At 34.8% G+C, this 23234-nt stretch overlaps 1 protein-coding gene across 3 annotated transcripts; it reads right to left on the reverse strand.

Moving 5' to 3' along the window:
* Positions 1–1496: 1496 nt before the first annotated feature.
* On the reverse strand, positions 1497–19663 carry LOC136035010 (uncharacterized). 3 transcript variants are annotated; one of them, XR_010619315.1, is made up of 3 exons: positions 9372–12811; positions 5314–5479; positions 1497–1652 (listed from the first exon to the last, which is right to left on the reverse strand). XR_010619315.1 is itself a non-coding variant. In XM_065716585.1 (3 exons), the coding sequence occupies exon 1, from the start codon at positions 19471–19473 to the stop codon at positions 15589–15591; it is 3885 nt and encodes a 1294-aa protein (XP_065572657.1). In that variant the 5' UTR covers positions 19474–19663; the 3' UTR covers positions 1497–1652; positions 5314–5479; positions 12834–15588. The 3 variants fall into 3 exon arrangements, 1 of the variants encoding a protein (XP_065572657.1); XM_065716585.1 differs by lacking the exon at positions 9372–12811 and adding an exon at positions 12834–19663; XR_010619314.1 differs by lacking the exons at positions 5314–5479; positions 9372–12811 and adding an exon at positions 4146–5305.
* Between the last annotated feature and the right edge of the window lie 3571 nt (positions 19664–23234).

The following is a 23234-nucleotide window of genomic DNA, read 5'->3' on the forward strand; positions in this document are numbered from 1 at the left end:
TGTGTAATTGAGAGAGGGCCTCTAGTTCGGTCAGTTTGTCGTAATTCAGGCTTTCAGCGTTCCTAACAAGGAACTTGGGAAAAGTAAAACGGTTACTGAAGCAAGCAGTTGTTTGTTTGCTAATTGTAGGAGCCAGAAGGGTGTAAGAGGAGTGTTGGTCTAGGGATGGAGAGCACTCTTTTTGAATGGGGATATTATTAGCTTGGCTGGGAATCGCAGTGGAATGGAGATGATTTGTTAAACGGCTGTTACCTGGTAATTGCCATGATGGGAATGATGATACAGGTCCGTCAAGAAATTGCTGGATTGCGGTAGAGTAGGGAGGATGTAGGGAAGCATACTGTAAGGGGGAGGAAATAGGATTTCTGTATGCAGGCAAGGGGAGAAGTTAACAAAGGGTAAGGGAGGGGAGTTCGTAATCGGGAAAGGTTTATTAATTGTTGAGCTGTGTTGCGTGCGCGACATTGCGCGACAGCTGAGTGTGCTACATTTCGATGAGAGACTTTTGCTTGGGTGTGGTGCCCTGAAAAAGGACGGCGGAAGGAGATGAGTGACTCTTACAATGTTTATCTTTGGACAAGGACACTGGAACATGGCCCAAGGTAAGGAACTTAACCTCGGCTACTGGTGATGCATGAGCAAAACTACAACATTTGTCGTTGAAAATGTCATTCCTGATCAATCAAGTCCGTTGGTAGTTTTTATTAACCCAAAGACAATTATAAGGGTCTCTCGAAAACAGGCCTAGCCGTTCACGGCATGTTAGTAAACAGGTTTCTTGCGGCCATGCCAATTTCATTAAAAAAGACACAGATATCGAATCCGGGCACGTCTTAGACCTGACGTCACAAAACTTGTTTTTCTTAATAGGCTAATAGGAAGGTGATGACATGCCGGTTCTAAACCAAAAAGGACGCTTTTGAAAAGTGGTGCGCTTAGGCACTACGTCAAAAAACTGGTTTTTGTTCCATAAGCTAATATGAACCAATTGCAAATGTATTTTCGCTTAATAATTATGGGTCCGCTGGAATTCAGTGGTACAATAAATACTTTGATCAAAAGATGGCAGTTGAGAGATAAATTAATGTCTAAAAAAGGGATGTCTTTTAAATTTAGGATTTATGAATGACTTCTTCTGAGGTGTAGGATCTACAAAAATAAATGTAGATATTTTATTTAAAAATATATTTGTTCATTTATGTATAAATTATATTTTTGGAGGATATTGTACAGAAAATTTAGTTAAACTTTGTAGATGGTTTTCGTTCAAATAGGATTTTTTTTTATTTTTGCTTGTTTTATATCTAGTGGGACTATTATTTAAACGGATTTATATGGCCATATTCCTTGGAAAAGGGCAATTCTATCCTATCTGGAATTATTGTTTTATCCTCATATCCTTTCACTCTATTCGGTAAACTTTAATTCACCTAGCCTTTGTCTCATACCTATCTAGTACTCGTTGGCATTGAAAAAAAAAAAAATTAAAAGAAGCATTGAATCGATAAACTTTATTAGAAACAAGAGACTGTTTTATAAAATACACAGTCTTTTCTTCTTTTACTCACAGATTAAATTTTCTGATCTGGTACAGAGAATACTTCCGTTATCTTTGGTCCTTGGATTCGTTGCAGCTGCAAACATTTTGTAGCCTTAAAGAAAATGAAAGATTTATAGTCCTATAATATCAACACTAACGGACATTTAACAAATTATCGTAAAGCCTCGAGGGTCATACTTCGGCCAAAAAATTTCACTTGAAATCCAACCCTATTCTGTAGTTTTGATAAAAAGATAAAAAATCGAAATAATAAACAAAGCAAAAGATACAACCAAGTATAGGACACTTAATTCATGAAATGACTTATGTAATAATAATAATACAGGCCAGAAATAATTTAGAAACCCTCTAGGAAGCTTAAAAGCTGGTTTCATAAAATGAAAGATATATTTTCAATTACAATTTAGTCATTTGATTTGTTAGATGAAGACTCAAATTTATGAGTTTCAAAAATGATTTAGATCATATTTAATGATGCTCTGTCTGTAGTGACTTGTCAAAATTCCAAAAGAAGATTTCTTATAAAAAAATCTAAAACAGTTAATTTGCAAAAATTATTATTACATTTATTATTACAGATATCTTGACTAAAATGAGAAGCAAGAAGGGTTTTATTTTTTGAGATTATATACCCTTCTGCTCTCCAAATGGCACTTGAGATATTATTTTTCTTGAAAGAATACAAACCTGTGGATGTTGATCAGGCATGAAAAACGGCACTTAATGTGTAAAAACACTAAGCCATGCATTAATGTAATGGATATTAAATGAAGGTTTTTTTTTTCTGAAAGTAAGGAACACCATTAAAACTTGAAATGAACAGAAATTATTGTTTATGAAGGGGTTATTCTCCTTTTCCGTACCTTGCTCTTTACGTTAAAGCTTTTAAGTGCTTTAAAAAAAAACTTCTTTTCTAATTAAGCGACCCGTGTTTCAGTAGTTGTTCTTAAAAAATTGTGACAGTCAAATTAGCGTACATAGCAACGTATTGAGGGGGGGCGGCAGCCCCTTCATATACAAAATAAATTATGTTCATTTGTTTTAAAGATCTTTACTTATAGTTAAAAAAAATCGTATTTTTTAATTCTTTTAAATCGCCCCAGGTAGAAATTCCTACAGAATTTTCCCCCAGAAATTTCACTCTCCATGAAAAATTCTACCACAGAAACTCGCCCCAATCACAAAATATCACGCTCCGAAAGTGTCTATGCTTCCCAAAAACAAATTATATACGTAGATCTTACAAATTTCATAGCTTAAAGATGTCGGAAAGGCCTTAAATACAATACGTAGTTAAGATACAGATTGTATATTCTTCCCTGCAAAGATACTTAGGGATATGCAACCGTTTTTTACGCGTTTCTTTAAGTGATTATAACGGTAAAACCTATTTGTTTTAGAATGTCAAGATGGAGTTCATTCCATCAAAATCTTAAAATTTAGTCATTTTTAAATAACAAATTTGTAATTTTTTGTACTTTTTATTCCTACAAAACAATAATTGTAACGGATATTAACTGAAGAAGTCTTTTTTGGAAAGTAAGGAGCAAAATTAAAATTCAAAACAAGCAGAAACTGTTTATGAAGGAGTCGCTTCCCTCCACAATGCCTTGCTCTTTACGCTAAAGCTTTAAGGACTTTACGAAATGCTTCCTTTTCTATTCAAACGACCAATGTTTATGCAGCTGTTCTTAAGAAATTTGGACAGTCAAACTTCAGCGTAAATAACAGTATTGAGGAGGGGGATATTCCCTTCATATACAAAAGTAAATCCTGTTCATTTGAGTTTTAATGATCTTTACTTTCAGTTAAAAAATCTGTTTTTTTTTTTATTCTGATCATTTTTAAATAACGCCCGTAGATTTGGTTCACTCTTCTTAAATATTTCCTTCTCACAGGAAACTCATGCGTAGGAATTTCTACCATGTAAACTAATTCCCGTAAAACCCCCTCCAGACAGTAAGAAACTCGCCCCCGTAAATTTTCTTGCGGTCGATTCAGCTTGAAAAATGCTCCTTAGCATGCTGTCATTTGAAAATACTAATTTCCAATAATTTCCTCAATAGCTTCTGAAATCCTCTCTTTCCGTAAAATGGTTTTTCTAGAAATCCAAAATGAAAATAGCCTCAGAATAATTTTTCCTGAACGATCTTCAGTAAAAATCTGACTTTGGAAAGAGATTATGACAATTAAAAATAATTTCGAACAGTAATTCTATCAGATCGCCCCATGTAGAATTTTCCATAGAAAACCCCCTCCCCCAGAAATTTCCCTCTCCATTAAAAATTCTACCAAAGAAACCCACCCTAGGCACAAAATTCCCCCTCTCAAAAAGTGTCTGTATACTCCTCTATAACAAATACTATGCGTACAGATTGAATACATTTCATAGCTTACAGGCGTCTCCCTGTGGCTTGGGGGGGTTATTTTTACTCCTCACAGTAGTTATTACCGCTCTCTCAAAATTTTGATCAGATAACTTTAGAAAACAAAGGACTAGTAAAATGTTTTATTATTTCAAATCGTATTTTGTTGATAAACAATAGGTTTGTTAGGAAAGGCCTTGAATATAATGCACACTTACGATATAAATTGTTTATTCTTCCCAACAAAGATGCTTAAAGATATGCAACCGTTTTTTTAGCTGTTTCTTCGAGTGATCATAATGGTAATATTTGTTTTAGGATGTCAAGATAGAGCTCATTCCAGCAAAATATTAAGATTTAATCATTTTTAGATAACAAAATGTAATATCAAATTTGTCATTTTTTGCACTTTATACTCCCACAAAAAAGAGAATTTGGATTAAAATTTTAAACATTAAGGTCAAAACTGTTATCGAGGGTATTTTGATATATACAATTAGTTTAAAAATATCTAAAGCTTATACAGAGCATTTAAGTTTCAGGGCACATTTGTGGTTCAGTTGAACATTCATTTCCAAAATATATGTAATCCATTATCAAGAAAGAGCGACACAGCCCAATAGCAATGGAAATTTAAAAACGGAATTTATTCGTCAAAAGCTACGGGTGTGAGGAAATTTCTCAGCTTTCTTTCCCTTTCTCAGCCTTCGCTCTTTAAAGCCTAGGAACGACGCATCAACGGATGATAGATGGAATTATCTATCAACAAAACAAAGAATGAACTATGCGTTTTTTGGAACACGTATTTCGGAACATTTACTTTGACAGCCATCATTTTTTTTTTTTTTTTAGAGAGAGAGAAAGATGGTTTTATTAATATAATTAAACAAAACAAGCAAATGGCCCGAAGCAAAGCAATTATCTTATGAGCAATAGGTTAGTTCAATAGAGAATGTATAGCATTGGCTATTTCAATTGAATGCTACAAGTTTTTTGTTAGATCTAAGTTTTATTTAAATACTGGGCATATACACAATATATTCTCTTTTTAATTCCCACTGTGTCGAGAATTCAAACTCAAAAATATGGGCAGAATTTCTTTGTTTCAACCCATGATTTGTAATCTGACTTTGTTACTGAATATTGAAAAAGTATTTATATTTAAAAAAACACTTATTGATGGCAGCTTTTACGAAGCATTAAACCAACTTATTTCATTGAACGAATTTACTGTTGTTAAGATGAAAAATATCCCAATTTTGTGCATATAGCTACCTAATTTGATTGTCCCGTTTGAAGGTTTATCTTTAACCTAATGATTCGAAACTAGAATAGAGATTTACACATAATACAAAGGCAAAAAACACCACAGCTTCTTTAACTTACCTTAGGCTGCAGCTAAGCAAAAGACATCATTAAAAATATGCAACTTATAAAATTTCAGAGAATAGTTTGACACTACAATCCTTCAAAACCTTCAGCCATGATTATGCATTATTTCTTCATTCGTTCTGTCCATTAATCTTCTAGGATCTTTTCGAATCCCAATTTCCTGAAAATAATGTCATTAATTAATTAATTGCTTAATATTAAAAAACACTTTCCCAGAATCAAATTTTCTGGCGACTTGGCATCCACAAATCTTGATTAGCGGTTTAATATTATTCTGATTCTATATTTGGGCTTACATTTAGTATTTTCTCTGCTGCTTACATGAAAACTATTTGAATAATTAAGTTCATTTGAGCCCATGTGAAAAGACTTTCAAGAAAAAATGATTATAATGAAAGTAGAGCGAAAAAAATCAGATGAACAGATCAAATTGCTCCTTAGCCCATGCAAAAAATCTATAAATAGCTCAAACAAGTTAACCACTGAAGTTTTCATATACTTGTACTTAGGCAAAGACAGAACTTAAAAGGAAACCCAAACCCTCTCCCCCAAAATATACATTTTATTTTGCAAAAAGTTTCACAACAAAGACAACAAAGACTAAACCGTAAAATTATAATCTAAGTGTTCTCTTTATTGTTTTTTTTCGACTAAGATATATTTTTGCTTAAGGGTATATAGACAGAAATTATCATAAAGAAGACTATCGTTTCTATTCCTTTTAAAGTAAAATACAAATAATTTGAAATTTAGGGAAGTATAATCTAGGAGAAGCAGTAAGGACTGTCACATTCTGAGATGATATGTCAGAGTAAAATTAAACACTAACGAATTAACAAAATAAAATGTTTTTTTTCTTATAGTCATTTCTTATTATCTTTCTACCGAAGTTCCTTCATCAAAATGTTTAAATACTGTTTCATATATTTCCCTAATATTATACTGATCTGTCTGAGGAGAAGGGGGGGGGGGGCAAAAGTACACTGATGTGCCATTGACAGAGAAAGGTAGCGTAACTCAATAACCTTTTTGTAGCCGCTTATCTCTTCTGTAAAATTGGGATTAATCGACTAATCTTTGCTTCACGTTTTCCTACGAAAAAAATTATAACACTATAAGAGTGTGGTTGACTCAACCTGAACCAAAGTGCTATATCTGATTTAATCTTTAAGTACAAAAGAAATCAAACTTAAAGTTTTTTTTTCTTCCCCGGTTCCATCTTAGGTCTAATCAGCCAGTTTCCTTGGCGGTTCCTTGGATCCTAGGCAGTTTCCTTTGGTCTCTTCTAATTGTTATTTACGGTTTTATTTGAGTTGTTATGACATTATCAAGGTTAGATCCCTGCTTAAAGCTTCCCCAAACATAGTGTTTGAAATTATTTTTTTTTTTCAAATGAAAGCATGAACTAGTCTGATGAAATTTTAAGAGGATAGAATTGTCCATGGGGAATTCTACGGGGGGAGGTTGTAGTTTACATTAGAGAACTTTTCAAGGACAAGTTTCCCATGAACAAAGTGAATTTTTCATGAAGGGAAAATCAGATTTACCAGAATTATTTAAAAAATAATCAGAAACTCAATAATAGTTTTTTCGACTGAAAGTAAGGAGCATCCCTAAACTGAAAATAGTGGGAAATTAGGCCATATATGAGGGAGTTCATTAGAATAAAAAGCTCTTTCAAAAGGACTAAAAGCACTAGCATAAATAGAAAGGTATCTAGGAGCAATATAAAGAACAAAGTATGACCCCCCCCCCCTTATATGCGGTATAGTTCCTGTTCGTTTTTACTTTTAATGCTGCTCCTGATTTTTAATTTTTTTTTTTTTTTTATTTACACAAAAAGGAATTGACAGTTCATAGACTAAAAATAGGCACGAACTACAGATTGAATATTTGAATATGGCCATGTATTGTACTTTTTCGACGACCAACTTTCAGAAGTATGGTCAATTATGTGAACAATTTATAGAGCCTTAGCTGGAATAATCATTTTCTCTTACAGCTAGGATTGAAGCTGAATGAGTTCCGTACCTATTTCGTATATTTTGCTCAGAAAAATTCATATTTATAAAAAGCCTCAAAGCTAACATTAAATCTGTTTTGGGGAGAGGGGCACTTCAAAATTTTAATTGCTGTACATGTTAAAAAACATTACATATACCTTACAATACATTTAGGCTTTATTGTATGACGTCATCAAGTCATTTACTCTGACCTACTACACCAAATGATTACACTGTTTTTTTTGGGTCTTTGATAGACAATAACAATAGAAGAAAAAGACGGCTCTTATTGAATCACTATATAATCAATAAAAAAAAATTCGTGAATCTAAAAGAAAGACGTTTTTCCTTGGCTCGTAGATGCTTTTGTCAACATTCATTAAATCTACCCGAATCGGGTTCATTTTCTTGTTTTATTTACTATGTTTTATGGCACAGATAAAGGAATAGTATTACAAATACCTCTTGATGTCATAATTCCTTCATTTTTAAAAAAAATTAGAGCTTATCAACGGCCCCTTTCATAACAGAAATATTATAAAGTTGGTATACATTTCTTGAAGTCAAATTTTTTTGAACATAACATACACGTTTTTTAAACGTTAGTAAATAACTTTATCCCCTGAATTCTCTGACATCTCTTGTCTTCTAATTTTTAGCTAAAGCACCCTTTTAGGAGTGGTACCATGCAGAAGATTTATATATATATATATATATATATATATATATATATATATATATATATATATATATATATATATATATATATATATATATATATATATATATATATATATATATATATATATATATATATATATATATATATATATATATATATATATATATATATATATATATATATATATATATATATATATATATATATATATATATATATATATATATATATATATATATATATATATTTGTCAATGCTACAAAAAGAGAACGTGGCCTATCTGATGGCAACGTTCACCTCTAACTTCTCAGCAGAAAGCTAGGCAGTTATTTTCATTAATTGGTTTAAAAGTTAGAACATGGTAACGATCAGATTCTGATTTGAATTTGCCTCTAGGAAAAAACTCCTTCGTGTGTGCAACCGAATTCTTCTTGTTTTTTTTTTTTTTTTTTTTTTTTTTTTAACAGCTTTTGTAGACTCGGGTTTCAAGTGTTTTATGAATTTCCATTTTTTGTTTCGGAACTTGTCTGTATTTCATGATAAAAAATACTGTCGGTACATACCCGTGAAAATTTCATGTCGCAAAGATAAAACGAAAATTCATTTATTAAGGCAAATGGTGATTTTTAATCTGAAGCAAAACTACACATGATGACCATTTAACAGACAGTTAGGTATAATGTCAATCAAAATTGAATGGTCATAGAATACGAATCAATAAGTTTCATATAATTCGAAACACTAGAACAGTATTAGTATTAAACACAAACTAATCATTTTTTAGCCCTGAAATTAAAAAGTAAAATGCGTATAATATTGAAAAATACTAGCATTCTCCATTGCATCAAACAGTTCGTGGCAACAAGCTGTAAGTACCGGGTGACCCGGATCAAGAGTAATCGAAACCCTAAAACACAAATATTTGATAATAGTACATACTACAAAAGAATCGAACATTCAAGTTGATTTCAAAAATATAGAGCTCATTAAGCTTAATGGTACCCATTAAAAGTTACGAGCCAGTGAAAATATGACCTATGTCTGAAAGAGGAAAAGCAACCAAAACAGGTTATCTAAATGGAAATCACACCATCATATTCAGCACATCAAATAACCCTATTTTCAAGTTTCAAGATCTTATATGCCAAAATGCGGAATTAAAAATTTTTACCACAAACAAAATCACGTATGTTTTTTGTGTTTGTTGTTTTTTTCCAGGAGTGACCAAATCGGACAAGGTGATCCTATAAGATTGGGAGACGGCTTACATACATTCGGTGCAAAAAGAAAGAACTAAATTATTTTTTGCACAATATACCTTACTTCTCCGCAATGCGGTTTTAAGTTATAAATAAACATGGACTTACCCTTGCGCAAAGAAGAGTACTTTAGAAACTATTTGAAAGGCCATTTTTGAGCACATCTCAACATTTTGACTCTTGACTGGCTAAATTTTGCTTCAAATTTGACATCTCTCAATCCAAAACAGATTCTTTTTCTCAAACAGCCACATTTTCATGGAAAATGAAAAAGATGAGTTTCCTTATATATTTTTGATACAATAAAATAATATTATTAAGTATTAAGCCTGTGATTTCGTAGTTTCCTCCTATAGAAATTATAAATTTACTTTTATTCTATGATAAATATTCTATGATGATTGAAACAAGCAAGCATAGCAAAATAAAACATGGCACTGAGATTAGTGTAAGAAGGTGTGCTACATTAATCCAGTTCTAAAGTGTCTGGTAATGGTCTGTCTTTCTCGTTCAAACAGTAAATTTGGAATAAATCAATGTATTATGCTCTTGTGTCAGTTGCGGTTTTGGCCTAGCGGTTCCTTGAACCCTTCTTGAAATAATATTATTGAATTATAATCAAGTAGGTGTGGGCAAGTCTTGTGGGTGCAAACAATTTGTGCATAGAGCAGAAAACACTTCCTTGGCCCATTAGCGCTATCGACCAACGTAATCGAAGGCAGCTCGACCAAGGAGTTATCCGACTGCTCCAAGTGTGGTATTTTTATTGTGTTTGAGAAAGTTTTGTGGGTGCAAACAATTTGTGCATAGAGCAGAAAACAACTTCCTTGGCCCATTAGCGCTATCGACCAACGTAATCGAAGGCAGCTCGACCAAGGAGTTATCCGACTGCTCCAAGTGTGGTATTTTTATTGTGTTTGAGAAAGTTTTGTGGGTGCAAACAATTTGTGCATAGAGCAGAAAACAACTTCCTTGGCCCATTAGCGCTATCGACCAACGTAATCGAAGGCAGCTCGACCAAGGAGTTATCCGACTGCTCCAAGTGTGGTATTTTTATTGTGTTTGAGAAAGTTTTGTGGGTGCAAACAATTTGTGCATAGAGCAGAAAACAACTTCCTTGGCCCATTAGCGCTATCGACCAACGTAATCGAAGGCAGCTCGACCAAGGAGTTATCCGACTGCTCCAAGTGTGGTATTTTTATTGTGTTTGACAAAGTTTTGTGGGTGCAAACAATTTGTGCATAGAGCAGAAAACAACTTCCTTGGCCCATTAGCGCTATCGACCAACGTAATCGAAGGCAGCTCGACCAAGGAGTTATCCGACTGCTCCAAGTGTGGTATTTTTATTGTGTTTGAGAAAGTTTTGTGGGTGCAAACAATTTGTGCATAGAGCAGAAAACAACTTCCTTGGCCCATTAGCGCTATCGACCAACGTAATCGAAGGCAGCTCGACCAAGGAGTTATCCGACTGCTCCAAGTGTGGTATTTTTATTGTGTTTGAGAAGGTTTTGTGGGTGCAAACAATTTGTGCATAGAGCAGAAAACAACTTCCTTGGCCCATTAGCGCTATCGACCAACGTAATCGAAGGCAGCTCGACCAAGGAGTTATCCGACTGCTCCAAGTGTGGTATTTTTATTGTGTTTGAGAAAGTTTTGTGGGTGCAAACAATTTGTGCTTAGAGCAGAAAAGACTTCCTTGGCCCATTAGCGCTATCGACCAACGTAATCGAAGGCAGCTCAACCAAGGAGTTATCCGACTGGTCCAAGTGTGGTATTTTTATTGTGTTTGAGAAAGTTTTGTTGGTGCAAACAATTTTTGCTGCTGCAAGTTTATTGCTTATTATGCAATTTTTGCTCCGAGTGAGGTTGCTAATAGTTTAAAGTTAAAATTGAACCACTAATTCATCCAAAGCAATTCAGCAGTATGTCATGGGGATCTACAACAACATGCCTGATTTGTATGCATGATCGTATCCTCGAACATGTGGTTCACAGTATAGGTAAAATACAGTTGTAAAATGTTTCTCTGAACATTACACACATTTCACAGGACGAAATTTAGGAAGTTTTCCAACACGTCAGAGCCATGCTCTAATTTGCTACTTGGTTTTCTATCGGAAACCTATGTCGTTGCACATGCACAAATTCAGGTTTATGAAGTGTGTGTGGTAAGAAAGTAGAGCTTATGAACGGCTCCTTTCATAACAGCAATATTATAAAGTTGGTATACATTTCTTAAAGTCAAATTTTTTTGAACATAACATATACACGTTTTTTAACCGTTAGTAAATAACTTTATCCCCTGGGTTCTGTGACATGTCTTGCCTTCTAATTTTTAGCTAAAGCACCCTTTTAGGAGTGGTACCAAGCAGTAGATTTATATATATATATATATATATATATATATATATATATATATATATATATATATATATATATATATTGTCAGTGCTACAAAAAGAGGACGTGGCCTATCTGATGGCAACGTTCACCACTAACTTCTCAGCAGAAAGCTAGGCAGTTATTTTCATTAATTGGTTTAAAAGTTAGAACATGGTAACGATCAGATTCTGATTTGAATTTAACTCTAGGAAAAAACTACTTGACTTTGTCTCTTCGTGTGTGCAACCGAATTCTTCTAGTATTTTTTTTCTTTTTAACAGCTTTTGTAGACTCGGGTTTCAAGTGTTTTATGAATTTCTATTTTTTGTTTCGGAACGTGTCTGTATTTCATGATAAAAAATACTGTCGGTACATACCCGTGAAAATTTCATGTCGCAAACATAAAACGAAAATTCATTTATTAAGGCAAATGTTGATTTTTAATCTGAAGCAAAACTACACATGATGACCATTTAACAGAGAGTTAGGTATAATGTAAATCAAAATTGAATGGTCATAGAATAAGAATCAATAAGTGTCATATAATACGAAACACTAGAACAGTATTAGTATTAAACACAAACTAAGCATTTTTTAGCCCTTAAAATAAAAAGTAAAATGCGAATAATATTGAAAAATACTAGCATTCTCCATTGCATAAAACAGTTCGTGGCAAGAAGCTGTAAGTACGGGGTGATCCGACTTAAGAGTAATCGAAACCCTAAAACACCAAGATTTGATAATAGTACATACTAGAAAAGAATCGAACATTCAAGTAGATTTCAAAAATATACAGCTCATTAAGCTTAATGGTACCCATTAAAAGTTACGAGCCAGTGAAAATATGACCTATGTCTGAAAGAGGGAAAGCAACCAAAACAGGTGATCTAAATGGAAATCACACCATCATATTCAGCACATCAAATAACCCTATTTTCAAGTTTCAAGGTCCTATATACCAAAATGCGGAATTTAAAATTTTTACCACAAACAAAATCACGTATGTGTTTCTTGTGTTTGTTGTTTTTTTTTTTCCAGGAGCGACCAAATCGGACAAGGTGATCCTATAAGATTAGGAGACGGCTTACATACATTCCGTGCAAAAAGAAAGATCAAAATTATTTTTTTGCACAATATACCTTACTTCTCCGAAAATCGGTTTTAAATTATAAATAAACATGGACTTACACTTCCGCAAAGTAGAGCACTTTAGAAACTCCATTTGAAAGGCCATTTTTTGAGCACATCTCAACATTTTGACTCTTGACTAGCTAAATTTTGCTTCAAATTTGACATCTCTCAATCCAAAACAGATTCTTTTTCTCAAACAGCCACATTTTCATGAAAAATAAAAAAGATGAGATACCTTATAATTTTTTGATACGATAAAATAACATTATTAAGTATTAAGCCTGAGATTTCGTAGTTTCCTCCTATAGAAATTATAAATTTTACTTTTGAAATATTCTATGATAATTGAAACAAGCAAGCATGGCAAAATAAAACATGGCACTGAGATTAGTGTAAGAAGGTATGCTACATTAATCGAGTTCTAAAGTGTCTGGTAATGGTATGTCTTTCTCGTTCAAACAGTAAATTTGGAATAAATCAATGTATTATGCTCTTGTGTCAGTTGCGGTTTTGGCCTAGCGGTCCCTTGAACCCTTCTTGAAATAATATTAATGAATTATAATCAATTAGGTGTGGGCATCTAGCCATGGCTAATTGAAGAAAAAGCTAAGACAAATAGTCCGATAAAGTGAGGGGCAAATCTAACATGAGCCCTTACTAGGATTGTATAAAAATGATGTCAGTTCATTTGTTTTAGTTAGAAATGGGCTAAAATTTACCGGCAACTGCATATTCATAAATTTCATTTGTGGGTTTGGTCAATCTGTCAGATGAACCTGTTGGCTAGACAATATTTATTGCGCTCGGGTCGGTTGCAGCTCGACCAAGGGGTTATCCGACTGCTCCGAGTGTGGTATTTTTATTGTGTTTGAGAAAGTCTTATGGGTGCAAACAATTTCTGCTTAGAGCAGAAAAGACTCGTCGTTTGCCAATTAGTGCCACTCGACCAACCTCGTCTAAGGCAGCTCGACCAAGGGGTTATCCGACTACTCCGAGTGTGGTATTTTTATTGTGTTTGAGAAAGAACAAACAACTTTTGCTGCAGCAAGTTTATTGCTTATTATGCAATTTTTGCAAGGGGTTATCCCACTGCTCCGAGTGTGGTTGCTAATAGTTTAAAGTTAAAATTGAACCACTAATTCATCCAAAGCAGTTCAGCAGTATGTCATGGGGATCTACAACAACATATCTGATTTGTATGCATGATCTTATCCTTGAACATGTGGATCGCAGTATAGGTAAAATACAGTTGTAAAATGTTTCTCTAAACATTACACACATTTCACAGGACGAAATTTGGGAAGTTTTCCAACACGTCAGAGCCATGCTTTAATTTGATACTTGGTTTTCTATCGGAAACCTATGTCGTTGCACATGCACAAATTCAGGTTTATGAAGTGTGTGTGGTTTTCGATGTGTGTCAAAAATCTTTAATGGAGAATAGAACTTTTTGCTACTATATATTACCTCTACTGTGCTGTGAAAAAACAAGGTATATTATTCATATAACAGATTCAGCGTGCTTAGCCAGAGTGGAGTTCGATATCAATAAAAGTACAAAATTCGTAACTAGTGGAAACCCATTTGCAATTAGTATAGAAAAAAAGAGCTTTGGTCGATAATAATTATCTAAGAAATTAATTCTTACTTTGATTATTTTCTTAGCATAAAAGTCATATTGAACATCACCGATTTGTAAGGAATATCATCAGCCAGTCTACAACAGCCCGATTAATACCGATAGCGTATATTTCAGAGTGCAGTCGACTGTGAGGAACCTTGTCAAAGGCCCAAGCAAAGTCCAGCAGGAGCAGGTCAACTGGATGGCTGTGGTCAATTAGGTCTGTGATTTTCTCGTATGATTCCAAGAGGTTTGTTTCAATTGATTTCAACTTCTGGGAAAGTACATTTTTCCACCATGTTTTTCTCAAGGTTATCATTACACTCTTTGTCTTCATCTATCCTTTCGGTGATATCACGTTTAAGCTGCTCTTCCGCTCCTTTTACTATGTCCGTGATAGCCGAAGTACTTGGGACATTGGATGTTATAAGGCTCGAAATTTCTACTAATGAAGGGGGATCTGCTGATGTTCCAGATAGCTTGCAAAGCGGACAGTACCTCTGCATATTTCCTATGGTTGACATCTTTGTAAAGAGTTCATACTCTGGGATGGATTTGTTTATGCACTCTATACACTAACCATTTTTCACATCCATCGCGTAATACAGCCTTAGATTCTGGCTTAAGACCTTGTTAGCAGGCTCCGCAGAAATCTAGAAATTTTTTGGACTTGATAATTTCCGTTAGCGGTCTCGTTTAGGACCCATGTTTGTTCGCACATATTTTCGGATTCATACACTTCTCGGTATTTTCTTTATTTCTTATTCTGTGGCTGCGTAAAAAGAATCGCAGCGGGAATGAAAACGCAGCACGAATGAAAACGCAGGGTGAATGAAACGCAGCGCAAAATTAAGAATTAATCGCCGTCTTTGAATGGTTACTGGATTGGACCTGTGGGAAGTGCAGATACCCGAATCGCCTATCCCCAGCAGTTTAAGGACAGATGTCCCGCCGGTACCACTACGGCCCTTCATGTTCGTTATTGCTCTCTTCTGCAAAGGGTTTCTCCAAATGAAGAAGATGAACGACTCAGTTTACGTAATCTGTGGACGTTCAGTAGCGCTCTTTCGTAGTTTAGTTTGTTTTTGTCAGCTTTGTTGGTGTTTCAAAGAGATAAAATTTTGGAAGAATTAGTTTAGTTCTGTTGTTGTTTCTTGTTAGCTCAGATCTTGTTGTCTAGTCTAGTTCTCCTTAGACACAGCAGAGTTGACAGAAGTTCCTGCTGGATTTTGCTTCGCAATCACTACAGGCAACTGCTTTACAGTTTTTACATATGAGCTGCATGTTCTCCGGTATCTGTTCTCGACAGTTATAACAACTGACCATTCTGTTCTTTATTAAAAGAGATTCAAGTACCTGGACAGCCAATTCGTTTCTATATTTATTCATTAGTTCCACAGTTTTCATATTTGCCATTTCAGTATCATCGTTATATAAGTCTATGACTTTCTGATTGGATACTGTGGATCTTCCCTTTGACCGTTTATACTTAGAAGGTGATGGAAGATCAACTGACAGTGCATTTCCCAAATAGGTTATCCCATTTGCGTAGTCTTGGGCATATTTGACAACGAAAAGCCCGCAGCTTGACGAATCTACTTGTGGAGCAATTCGACATGAACCAAGTTCAAGTTCTATGTAGCGTTTATCAACCCCATCCATGAGATATTTTAGGTTGGAAAGAACTTGCCTCCCTTGAGTACGGTTTAATGGCTTCAAACTATCAAGAAGATAGAAAGTTCTCCTGGAGAAATCACATATTCCCAAAATGAAATGATTCTTGCGCTCCCTATCTGATATATCACGCATATTGACACACAATGGAACAAAGAGAACACTGCAATCATGTGAAACATCACTAAATCTTTCTCTGGGCGTTTCTGGGTACGACTTTAAAGCATCAATATTTGTCAAATTGAAAGTAGAATAAATATCGATAGTTCTTGCTGACACACAGCTAGGAGTAACCAGATTCACGAGGTAGGACACCATTTCAGTTTTGAGCCAAGTCTCAGGCCTCAGCAGTGATTCAATGTCTTCAAAGAAAAACGTAAACACGTCTGTGTCCCTTAAGGGAAAATTAGTAGCTCTCCCCCAAACTAGTTTCGCTGCGTTTTCTACGACAGCAGAATTGGTAGATTCGACCACTATTCCGAAAAGCCTTTTTAAAAGCCTGATCACTTCTTTTGCCTCATCATACAAATCATTTATGGGACCTGTAAACGCATAACCATGACAAATTGATGAAGGAATTGTAGACGGGGTAGCTTCAAAACGAATATTCCGTCTCCTTGCCATTTTTCTGGGTTTCACCGGTTGAGTTGGGCAATGCTTCCTTTTTTTTACAATCTTCACAAACTGTACATCTTCTGTATGCTTTGCAACTTTTGAATTATGGTCCCCGTCAGAGCTTCTCGATTGGTACTCGGAAGTCTTTTTAAGTGAAGCTACTTCATTATCACTATCAGAAGTAAACGACAAATTATGGGCTGCTACAGAATCTGCTGCAGGTTTAATATTGTAACAGTCCTGAATGGTTAATGAGCTTTTTATTCCAGGCCTCACATACCTTTTAGATCTTACTTTGACGTTCTTGAGAGTTTTCAGCTGTATAGTGGATTTTTCGGCTACTAGATCATGTCCTCGAGATCTTAAAACTGCTAGTTTGCAAGGGCATGCAGAAAGTCCAAAATCACAAGAACAATCATAAGCTTCAACCAAGCTCTTCCTCTTAGTACCCTTTGTAACAATTTTATTTCCTCTAACAGTAATTGTTTCTGTGCGTGGTGTCACAACATTAACCTTCTTTCTAGTCAGATTTGAAACAAGATACACTTGATTTTCGTTGCAAAATGTAACATGTCCCTTTCTCCATAGTGCTTCTGCTATGTCAACTATACCACTTAGCTGGTGGTCTTCTTTTGTCGAATTTTTTTCGCAAAAGGAATCTGATCCATCTACTTCTTGGACCATACGCAGAAACATTTCCTTCCTGGATTCAACTGGATCTTCCTCCTTCTTTATATGAACTATATATTCCTTATGTGCCTTCTCAAGGAGTCTATAATCTCCTATTCCCTTGTATCCACGAGATATGTGTGTATAATATTCATCGTCTAAACAAAAGAGGCCCAAGATACATCTGTCCATTGGTGCGTCTCGCTGTTGTTGTATAACTCTTTTCATCACAGCGTTGAATGACTCTGCGGTATTGTTGGTTATCCCAGAGACTGGATTAAAATCAGGGATTTGGGAAACGATGAAGGCACAGTCATACTTCAACATATCAGGTTCCAAATTAACTTGAAAATACTTAAGTGCAGGGATGGACCATTTCACGAGCCTTTCAGTTCTTATCTGGTTGTACTCATCTATATTTTTTGATCTTAGCAACTGAAGAATATCGTCTTGAACTACCTTGATGTCTCCTTTAGGTGCACCCATTTTTTGAAGTGCATATTTAGCATTGATCCGGAAGTGTAGCCAGCAATGAGCAGGTTGAATAAGAGGAAATATTTTATTTCTCGCAACCTCTATACCCTTTTCTCTATCACTCACAAAAGCATTTCGGGGTGAATTGATGCTTGGTGCTTTCTTCATAAGAACCATAAACAGCTCTTCGTGCGAATCAGCTGATCTATTTGTGTGAAGTAAAAATGCAATTGGAATGATAGGTGTTGTTCCTTTATGGTCGAAGTCAGGATGTCGGAATGTCAGTGCTGAAACCCAGTAATTTCCAATGTTATATTTTGTATCATAATAGAACACTATGGGAATACCGTGTTTTACGAAATATATAACTTCTAAGATTGCAAACTCTGATACACAGGTGACAGCTGCTTCTCCTTGCCCAAAAAATTTTTCTGTCACAACAAAATCAGTTTCTATCATAAGATATCGAATCATGTTACATGTGTCTTTGGATATCATGCTTTTTCTGGCCAAAGAAAAGGTGTCGTTTACCTGCCTCTGGCTTCTTGGAACATTTGTCTGCAGCTCATTCACTGTCTTACTAAACTCCCCATGAAAATGTTCTCGGGGCGTCAATATTGTGGTCTTTGCTATAGTTTTTGCTCTTATTAATACAGATTTCTCAGAAGGCACAAAAGGGGTGGTTTTTACTCCTTCTTTCTTTTTATGGTTTCCATGGGGGTCACAAATTGATTTTATGTCACAAGTACCAACATAATGAATAACCGTATATAGGCAGTGCTCAAATGGACAGGTGAATACACATGGCTCATATCGAAAGATATATCTCTTCAAATCGACCGTCTTGCCTTCAATCAGCCGTTGATTAACTCTCTTTCTGAAGTTTGGATGAACAGAGGGTACAGTTACCGAGTGTCCCCCACTAGTACTGCTATAACGGTAACCATCGGCCTTGTAGTCTTGTATGCGTTCAATACTATCTGAATATACTAAAAAAATACTACCTGCAGCAGGATAGGACGAAACAGTGTTTTTGCACAGTTTAAACCATGATATACCAGTTTCGTGAGCGGTCTTCAAGATTATGGCAGCCTCAGTAGATGAAAGTGCCGATTTCTTGGTTTCGTAAACATTTAGATCCACTGGATTACAAAGTGATGCGCCACGTGTTTCCTGAATAACACTTGGTCGATCCTTTTGAAAATTTTGTACTTGTTGTGGGGTCATTTTATCATCGTTTTCATTATAGATGTCATTAACCTGGAACTCATTTTCTTCTTCCAGCTCAAAATATTCCAGCATACTCTCTTGGAGGTCAACCTTTTCCATATCCTTGCACTCCTTAATTTCCATGCACTCTTTGAACTTCATACCCAGCTTATCATTTTCAAAATTCCCTTCGACATCAATCTTTTCTAACACCTTTGCTTCAAAGTGCGTTTGGAAACCATCATCGTTGATTTCATTTCCCTGTTGTCCACCTTCTTCCGTGGATTTGCAAATAGTACTTAACCTTTCGTACTCATATTCTCTCGAATACTCCTGGTTACTTCTTTGAACCTTTATTTTTTCTTGTATTTCTTTGTATTTGTTAATGAACTTTTTGCCACGAGAGCCTCTTTTCTTCATTTTTTTACCCATCATCGAAAGAGAACTTATAAGTGAAACTAAAAAGAAAGATATTTGATTGTGTCGAAAACTATATTCACAATTCTTTTAAAGGGGATCCAAAGTTAAAAGAGTAAACCATTACTGGAAATTACTTGGATGTCAAATCCACCTAAGAAAAGGGGGCTAAAACTGCTTCTCTTTCAATGGCTTACTAAAATCTCCTTACATATATCTCACAGCTTACCAATAGGACCTAATCTCTGTAAATTTGAATTCGTAAAACAATCGTCAAGTGCTATAAGGCACCTAAAAGCTCACGTATGATACGTACAAAAATTGTCCGAAAACAAGTTCATATTGTTAGGTTCTTATAAGTCATACTTCGGGTATCGAAGATATAAATCAAAAACATTGAGCGTAAAAGTCAAAAGCCCGTTGTGTCATTTGTATTTTACTGAAGACGAAATATGTTTCAAGAGTTTTTTATATTTACAGCATTTAAAATAAAAATTACACTGAAATAAAAACTGAAATCACTGAGCTTCCCGGAATTAATGTTCATTATTTTTAATAGTTTCTCCCAGTTATGCTGATTATTATAGAGATTTGATTTTTATTTGTCGTTGATGTTTTGTAAAACAGAAAACTTTGACCAATGTGTACATACAGTAATGGTTAAATGTGAAGTGTACGGACGTTTTCAGGGTTTTTTTAGTTGGGGGGGGGGTTGAGGGGAGAGGGCTATATGGGAGGACCTTTCCTTGGAGAAATACGTCATGGGGGAAGAGAAATTCAATGAAGGGGGCGCAGGATTTCTTAGCATTATTAAAAAAAAATGAAAAAATAAATATGAAACAGTTTTTCAACTGAAAGTAAAGAGCAGCATTAAAACTTAAAACGATCAGAGATTATTACGCATATGAGGAATTTTTCTCCTAAATACCTCGCTCTTTACGCCTAAGTATTTTTAGCAGCTTCAACCATTTATTCTTCGGCCTTTCTGATTCAGAGATCATTCTTAAAGAATTAGGACAAAATTTAAGCTTGAAGAGTGAAATTTAAGCTAAATTTTAAATTAAAATTTAATTGAAGTGTCAAGAGCGAGATATTAACAAGGGGACATAGCCCCTCCTATACATAATAAAAATATAAGAATATAGAAGCTTGTTACGTAAGTTAATTCTCAAGTTACGTAAACTTTTTACTAATTAAATATGTTCGCTAAAAATTAAGTTCTAGTTGCCTTTTTAAGAAACTGAAAATTGGAGGGCAACTAGGGGTCCTCCCCCACCCCTTTTTCTTATCAAAATCGTCTGATAAAAACTAAGAGACATCCATTGACACAAAAAAAGAATTAATACGCAAAATTTCATTTCTATGATTTATGTGCGGAGAGCCGAAATCAAACATTAATTCAAAAATGTTCAGAAATTAAATAAAAAAAGAACTAGGTTTTTTAACTGAAAGTAAGGAGCGACATTAAGACTTAAAACGAACAGAAATTATCCCGTATATGAAAGAGGCTGTTCCGTTCTCAACACCCCGCTCTTTACGCTAAAGTTTTTACTGTTTAATAAAGTAGAATTGAGAGAAAGATTCAAACTATAGCGTAAAGATCGGGGTGTTGAGAAGGGAACAGCCCCTTTCATGTGCGGAGCAATTTCTGTTCGTTTTAAATTTTAATGTCGCTAAATTTTAATGTTTTACTTTCATTTAAAAAAACTAGTTTTTTTTATTTATTAGTTCTCAATAAAATGGGAAGGACATAACAGGCTTTAGACTTTTACAGTACTGGAAAAGAGAAAGGGACATTAGCCCAACTCTTATTGGTAGTAATTTTTGTTGACCATACACAAATATGCCAAACTACGCACATACTATTTTTCAAGATACTTGCAAATTGAATACTTGAATACTTGCAAATTCACCCAGAGTAAATTTCCTCCGAAAAGTTCAACCCTGAAAACTTCCCTCTCCATGGAAATTTCTCCCTGTGATAAAACCTCCCAGAAGGAAATTGCTCCTCTCCTCCCGGCCTGAAAAATGTATCCCTGTAAGAGATACTATACGTTAACAATCGGCTAATTTTATAATTTAAAAACATTTCCCCATGGACTATAGGGGGCCATTTTATCTCAAAAGACACGGTCATTGAGCCTATTAACTATGCTGAACTAAAAAGCTCTCAAAATTTTGATCGAACAATCTTGGGGGAAAAGGCACGGGAGGGGGCCTAGTTGCCCTCCAATTGTTTTTAATTAAAAAAGGTACTATAACTTTACATTTCCGTTAAAATATACACTCTACCAACGTTATATGGCCACTGGGTCGATACGATCATCCCTGGGGAATAAACAACACCAAATAAACACGCATCCGTGATCTTTCTTCTGGCAAAAAAATATACAATTCCACATTTTTCCAGATATGATCTTGAAAACTCAACCAAAGGCTCTTTGATACGCTAAATCTGATGATGTGATTTTCATTAAAATTCTGTAACTTCTAAGAGGTGTTTACCCATATTTTTGAAAATCAGCCAAATTTTCTGAGTCAAACTTAATGAAACTTATTTATTTGGAATCAGAATGATAAGCCCCAATTCATTAAGAATGACCCCTAAATCACAAAAGCCGTAGAATAAATAGTTGAAATCGCTAAAAATATTTTAGCGTAAAGAGCGAGGTATTAGGAGGAGGTGAGCCCCTCATATGCGTAGTAATTTCTGTTCGTTTTAATGCTACTCCTTACTTGCAGTTGAAAAAACTTTTCATATTTATTTTGTCATTGTTTTTTTTTAATAATGCTAGAAAATCCTACACTCCCTTCATGGAAATTTTCTTCCCCCATGACAAATTCCTCGATGGAAAGCTCCCCCAACATATCTCCCTCTTGTCAACCCCTCCCCCAACCAAAATTCCGCTCAAAACGTCTTTACACTTCCCCATAACCATTACCCTTCATATATGTAATAAAAACATGAGATTACAAAAGTTCGTTACGTAAGCTAATTTATAAGTTACGTTTATCTTTTACTAATAAAAACATTAGTAAAAAATTTAAAGTTTTAGTTGCCTTTTTAAGTAACCAAAAAATCGCAGGGCAACTACTATGAAAACTATCAAAACTATGAGAAAGCCATTTAGCCCAAAAAAATAAACTTGCAAAATTCGTGTTAATTATTCCTCTGCGGAGAGCCAAAATCAAAACAAACATTTTTTCAAAAACGTTCAGAAATCAAACAGTTCGTGGTAACGAACTGTAGTAAGGAGCGATCCGGCTCAATAGTAACCAAAACTCTAAAAAATTTAAATTTGATATCAATAGCTACATCAATAGAATCGCATTTTAATGCTGATTTTAAATATATGAGTTTCATCAAGTTTAGTCCTACCCATCAAAAGTTACGAGCCTGAGAAAATTTGCCTTATTTAGGAAAATTGGGGGAAACACCCCCTAAAAGTCGTAGGATCTTAACGAAAATGACACCATCAGATTCAGCGTATCAGAGAATCCTACTGTAGAATTTTCAAGCTCCTATCTACAAAAATGTGGAATTTTTTATTTTTGCCAGAAGACAAATCACGGGTGCGTGTTTATTTGTTTTTTTTTTTTTTCCAGGGGTCATTGTATCGACCAAGTGGTCCTAGAATGTCCCAAGAGGGCTCATTCTTATGGAAATGAAAAGTTCTATTGCCCTCTTAAGTAACCAAAAAAGTTGGAGGGCATCTAGGCCCCCTCCCACGCTCATTTTTTTCCCAAAGTCAAAGAATCAAAATTTTGAGATAGCCATT

This window comes from Artemia franciscana, chromosome 13 (genome assembly GCF_032884065.1).
Source record: "Artemia franciscana chromosome 13, ASM3288406v1, whole genome shotgun sequence".
Taxonomy (NCBI): domain Eukaryota; kingdom Metazoa; phylum Arthropoda; class Branchiopoda; order Anostraca; family Artemiidae; genus Artemia; species Artemia franciscana.

Bases quoted from the DNA above. Each gene is read 5' to 3' on its own strand.
- LOC136035010 (XM_065716585.1), bottom strand. From the start codon at position 19,473: ATGATGGGTAAAAAAATGAAGAAAAGAGGCTCTCGTGGCAAAAAGTTC.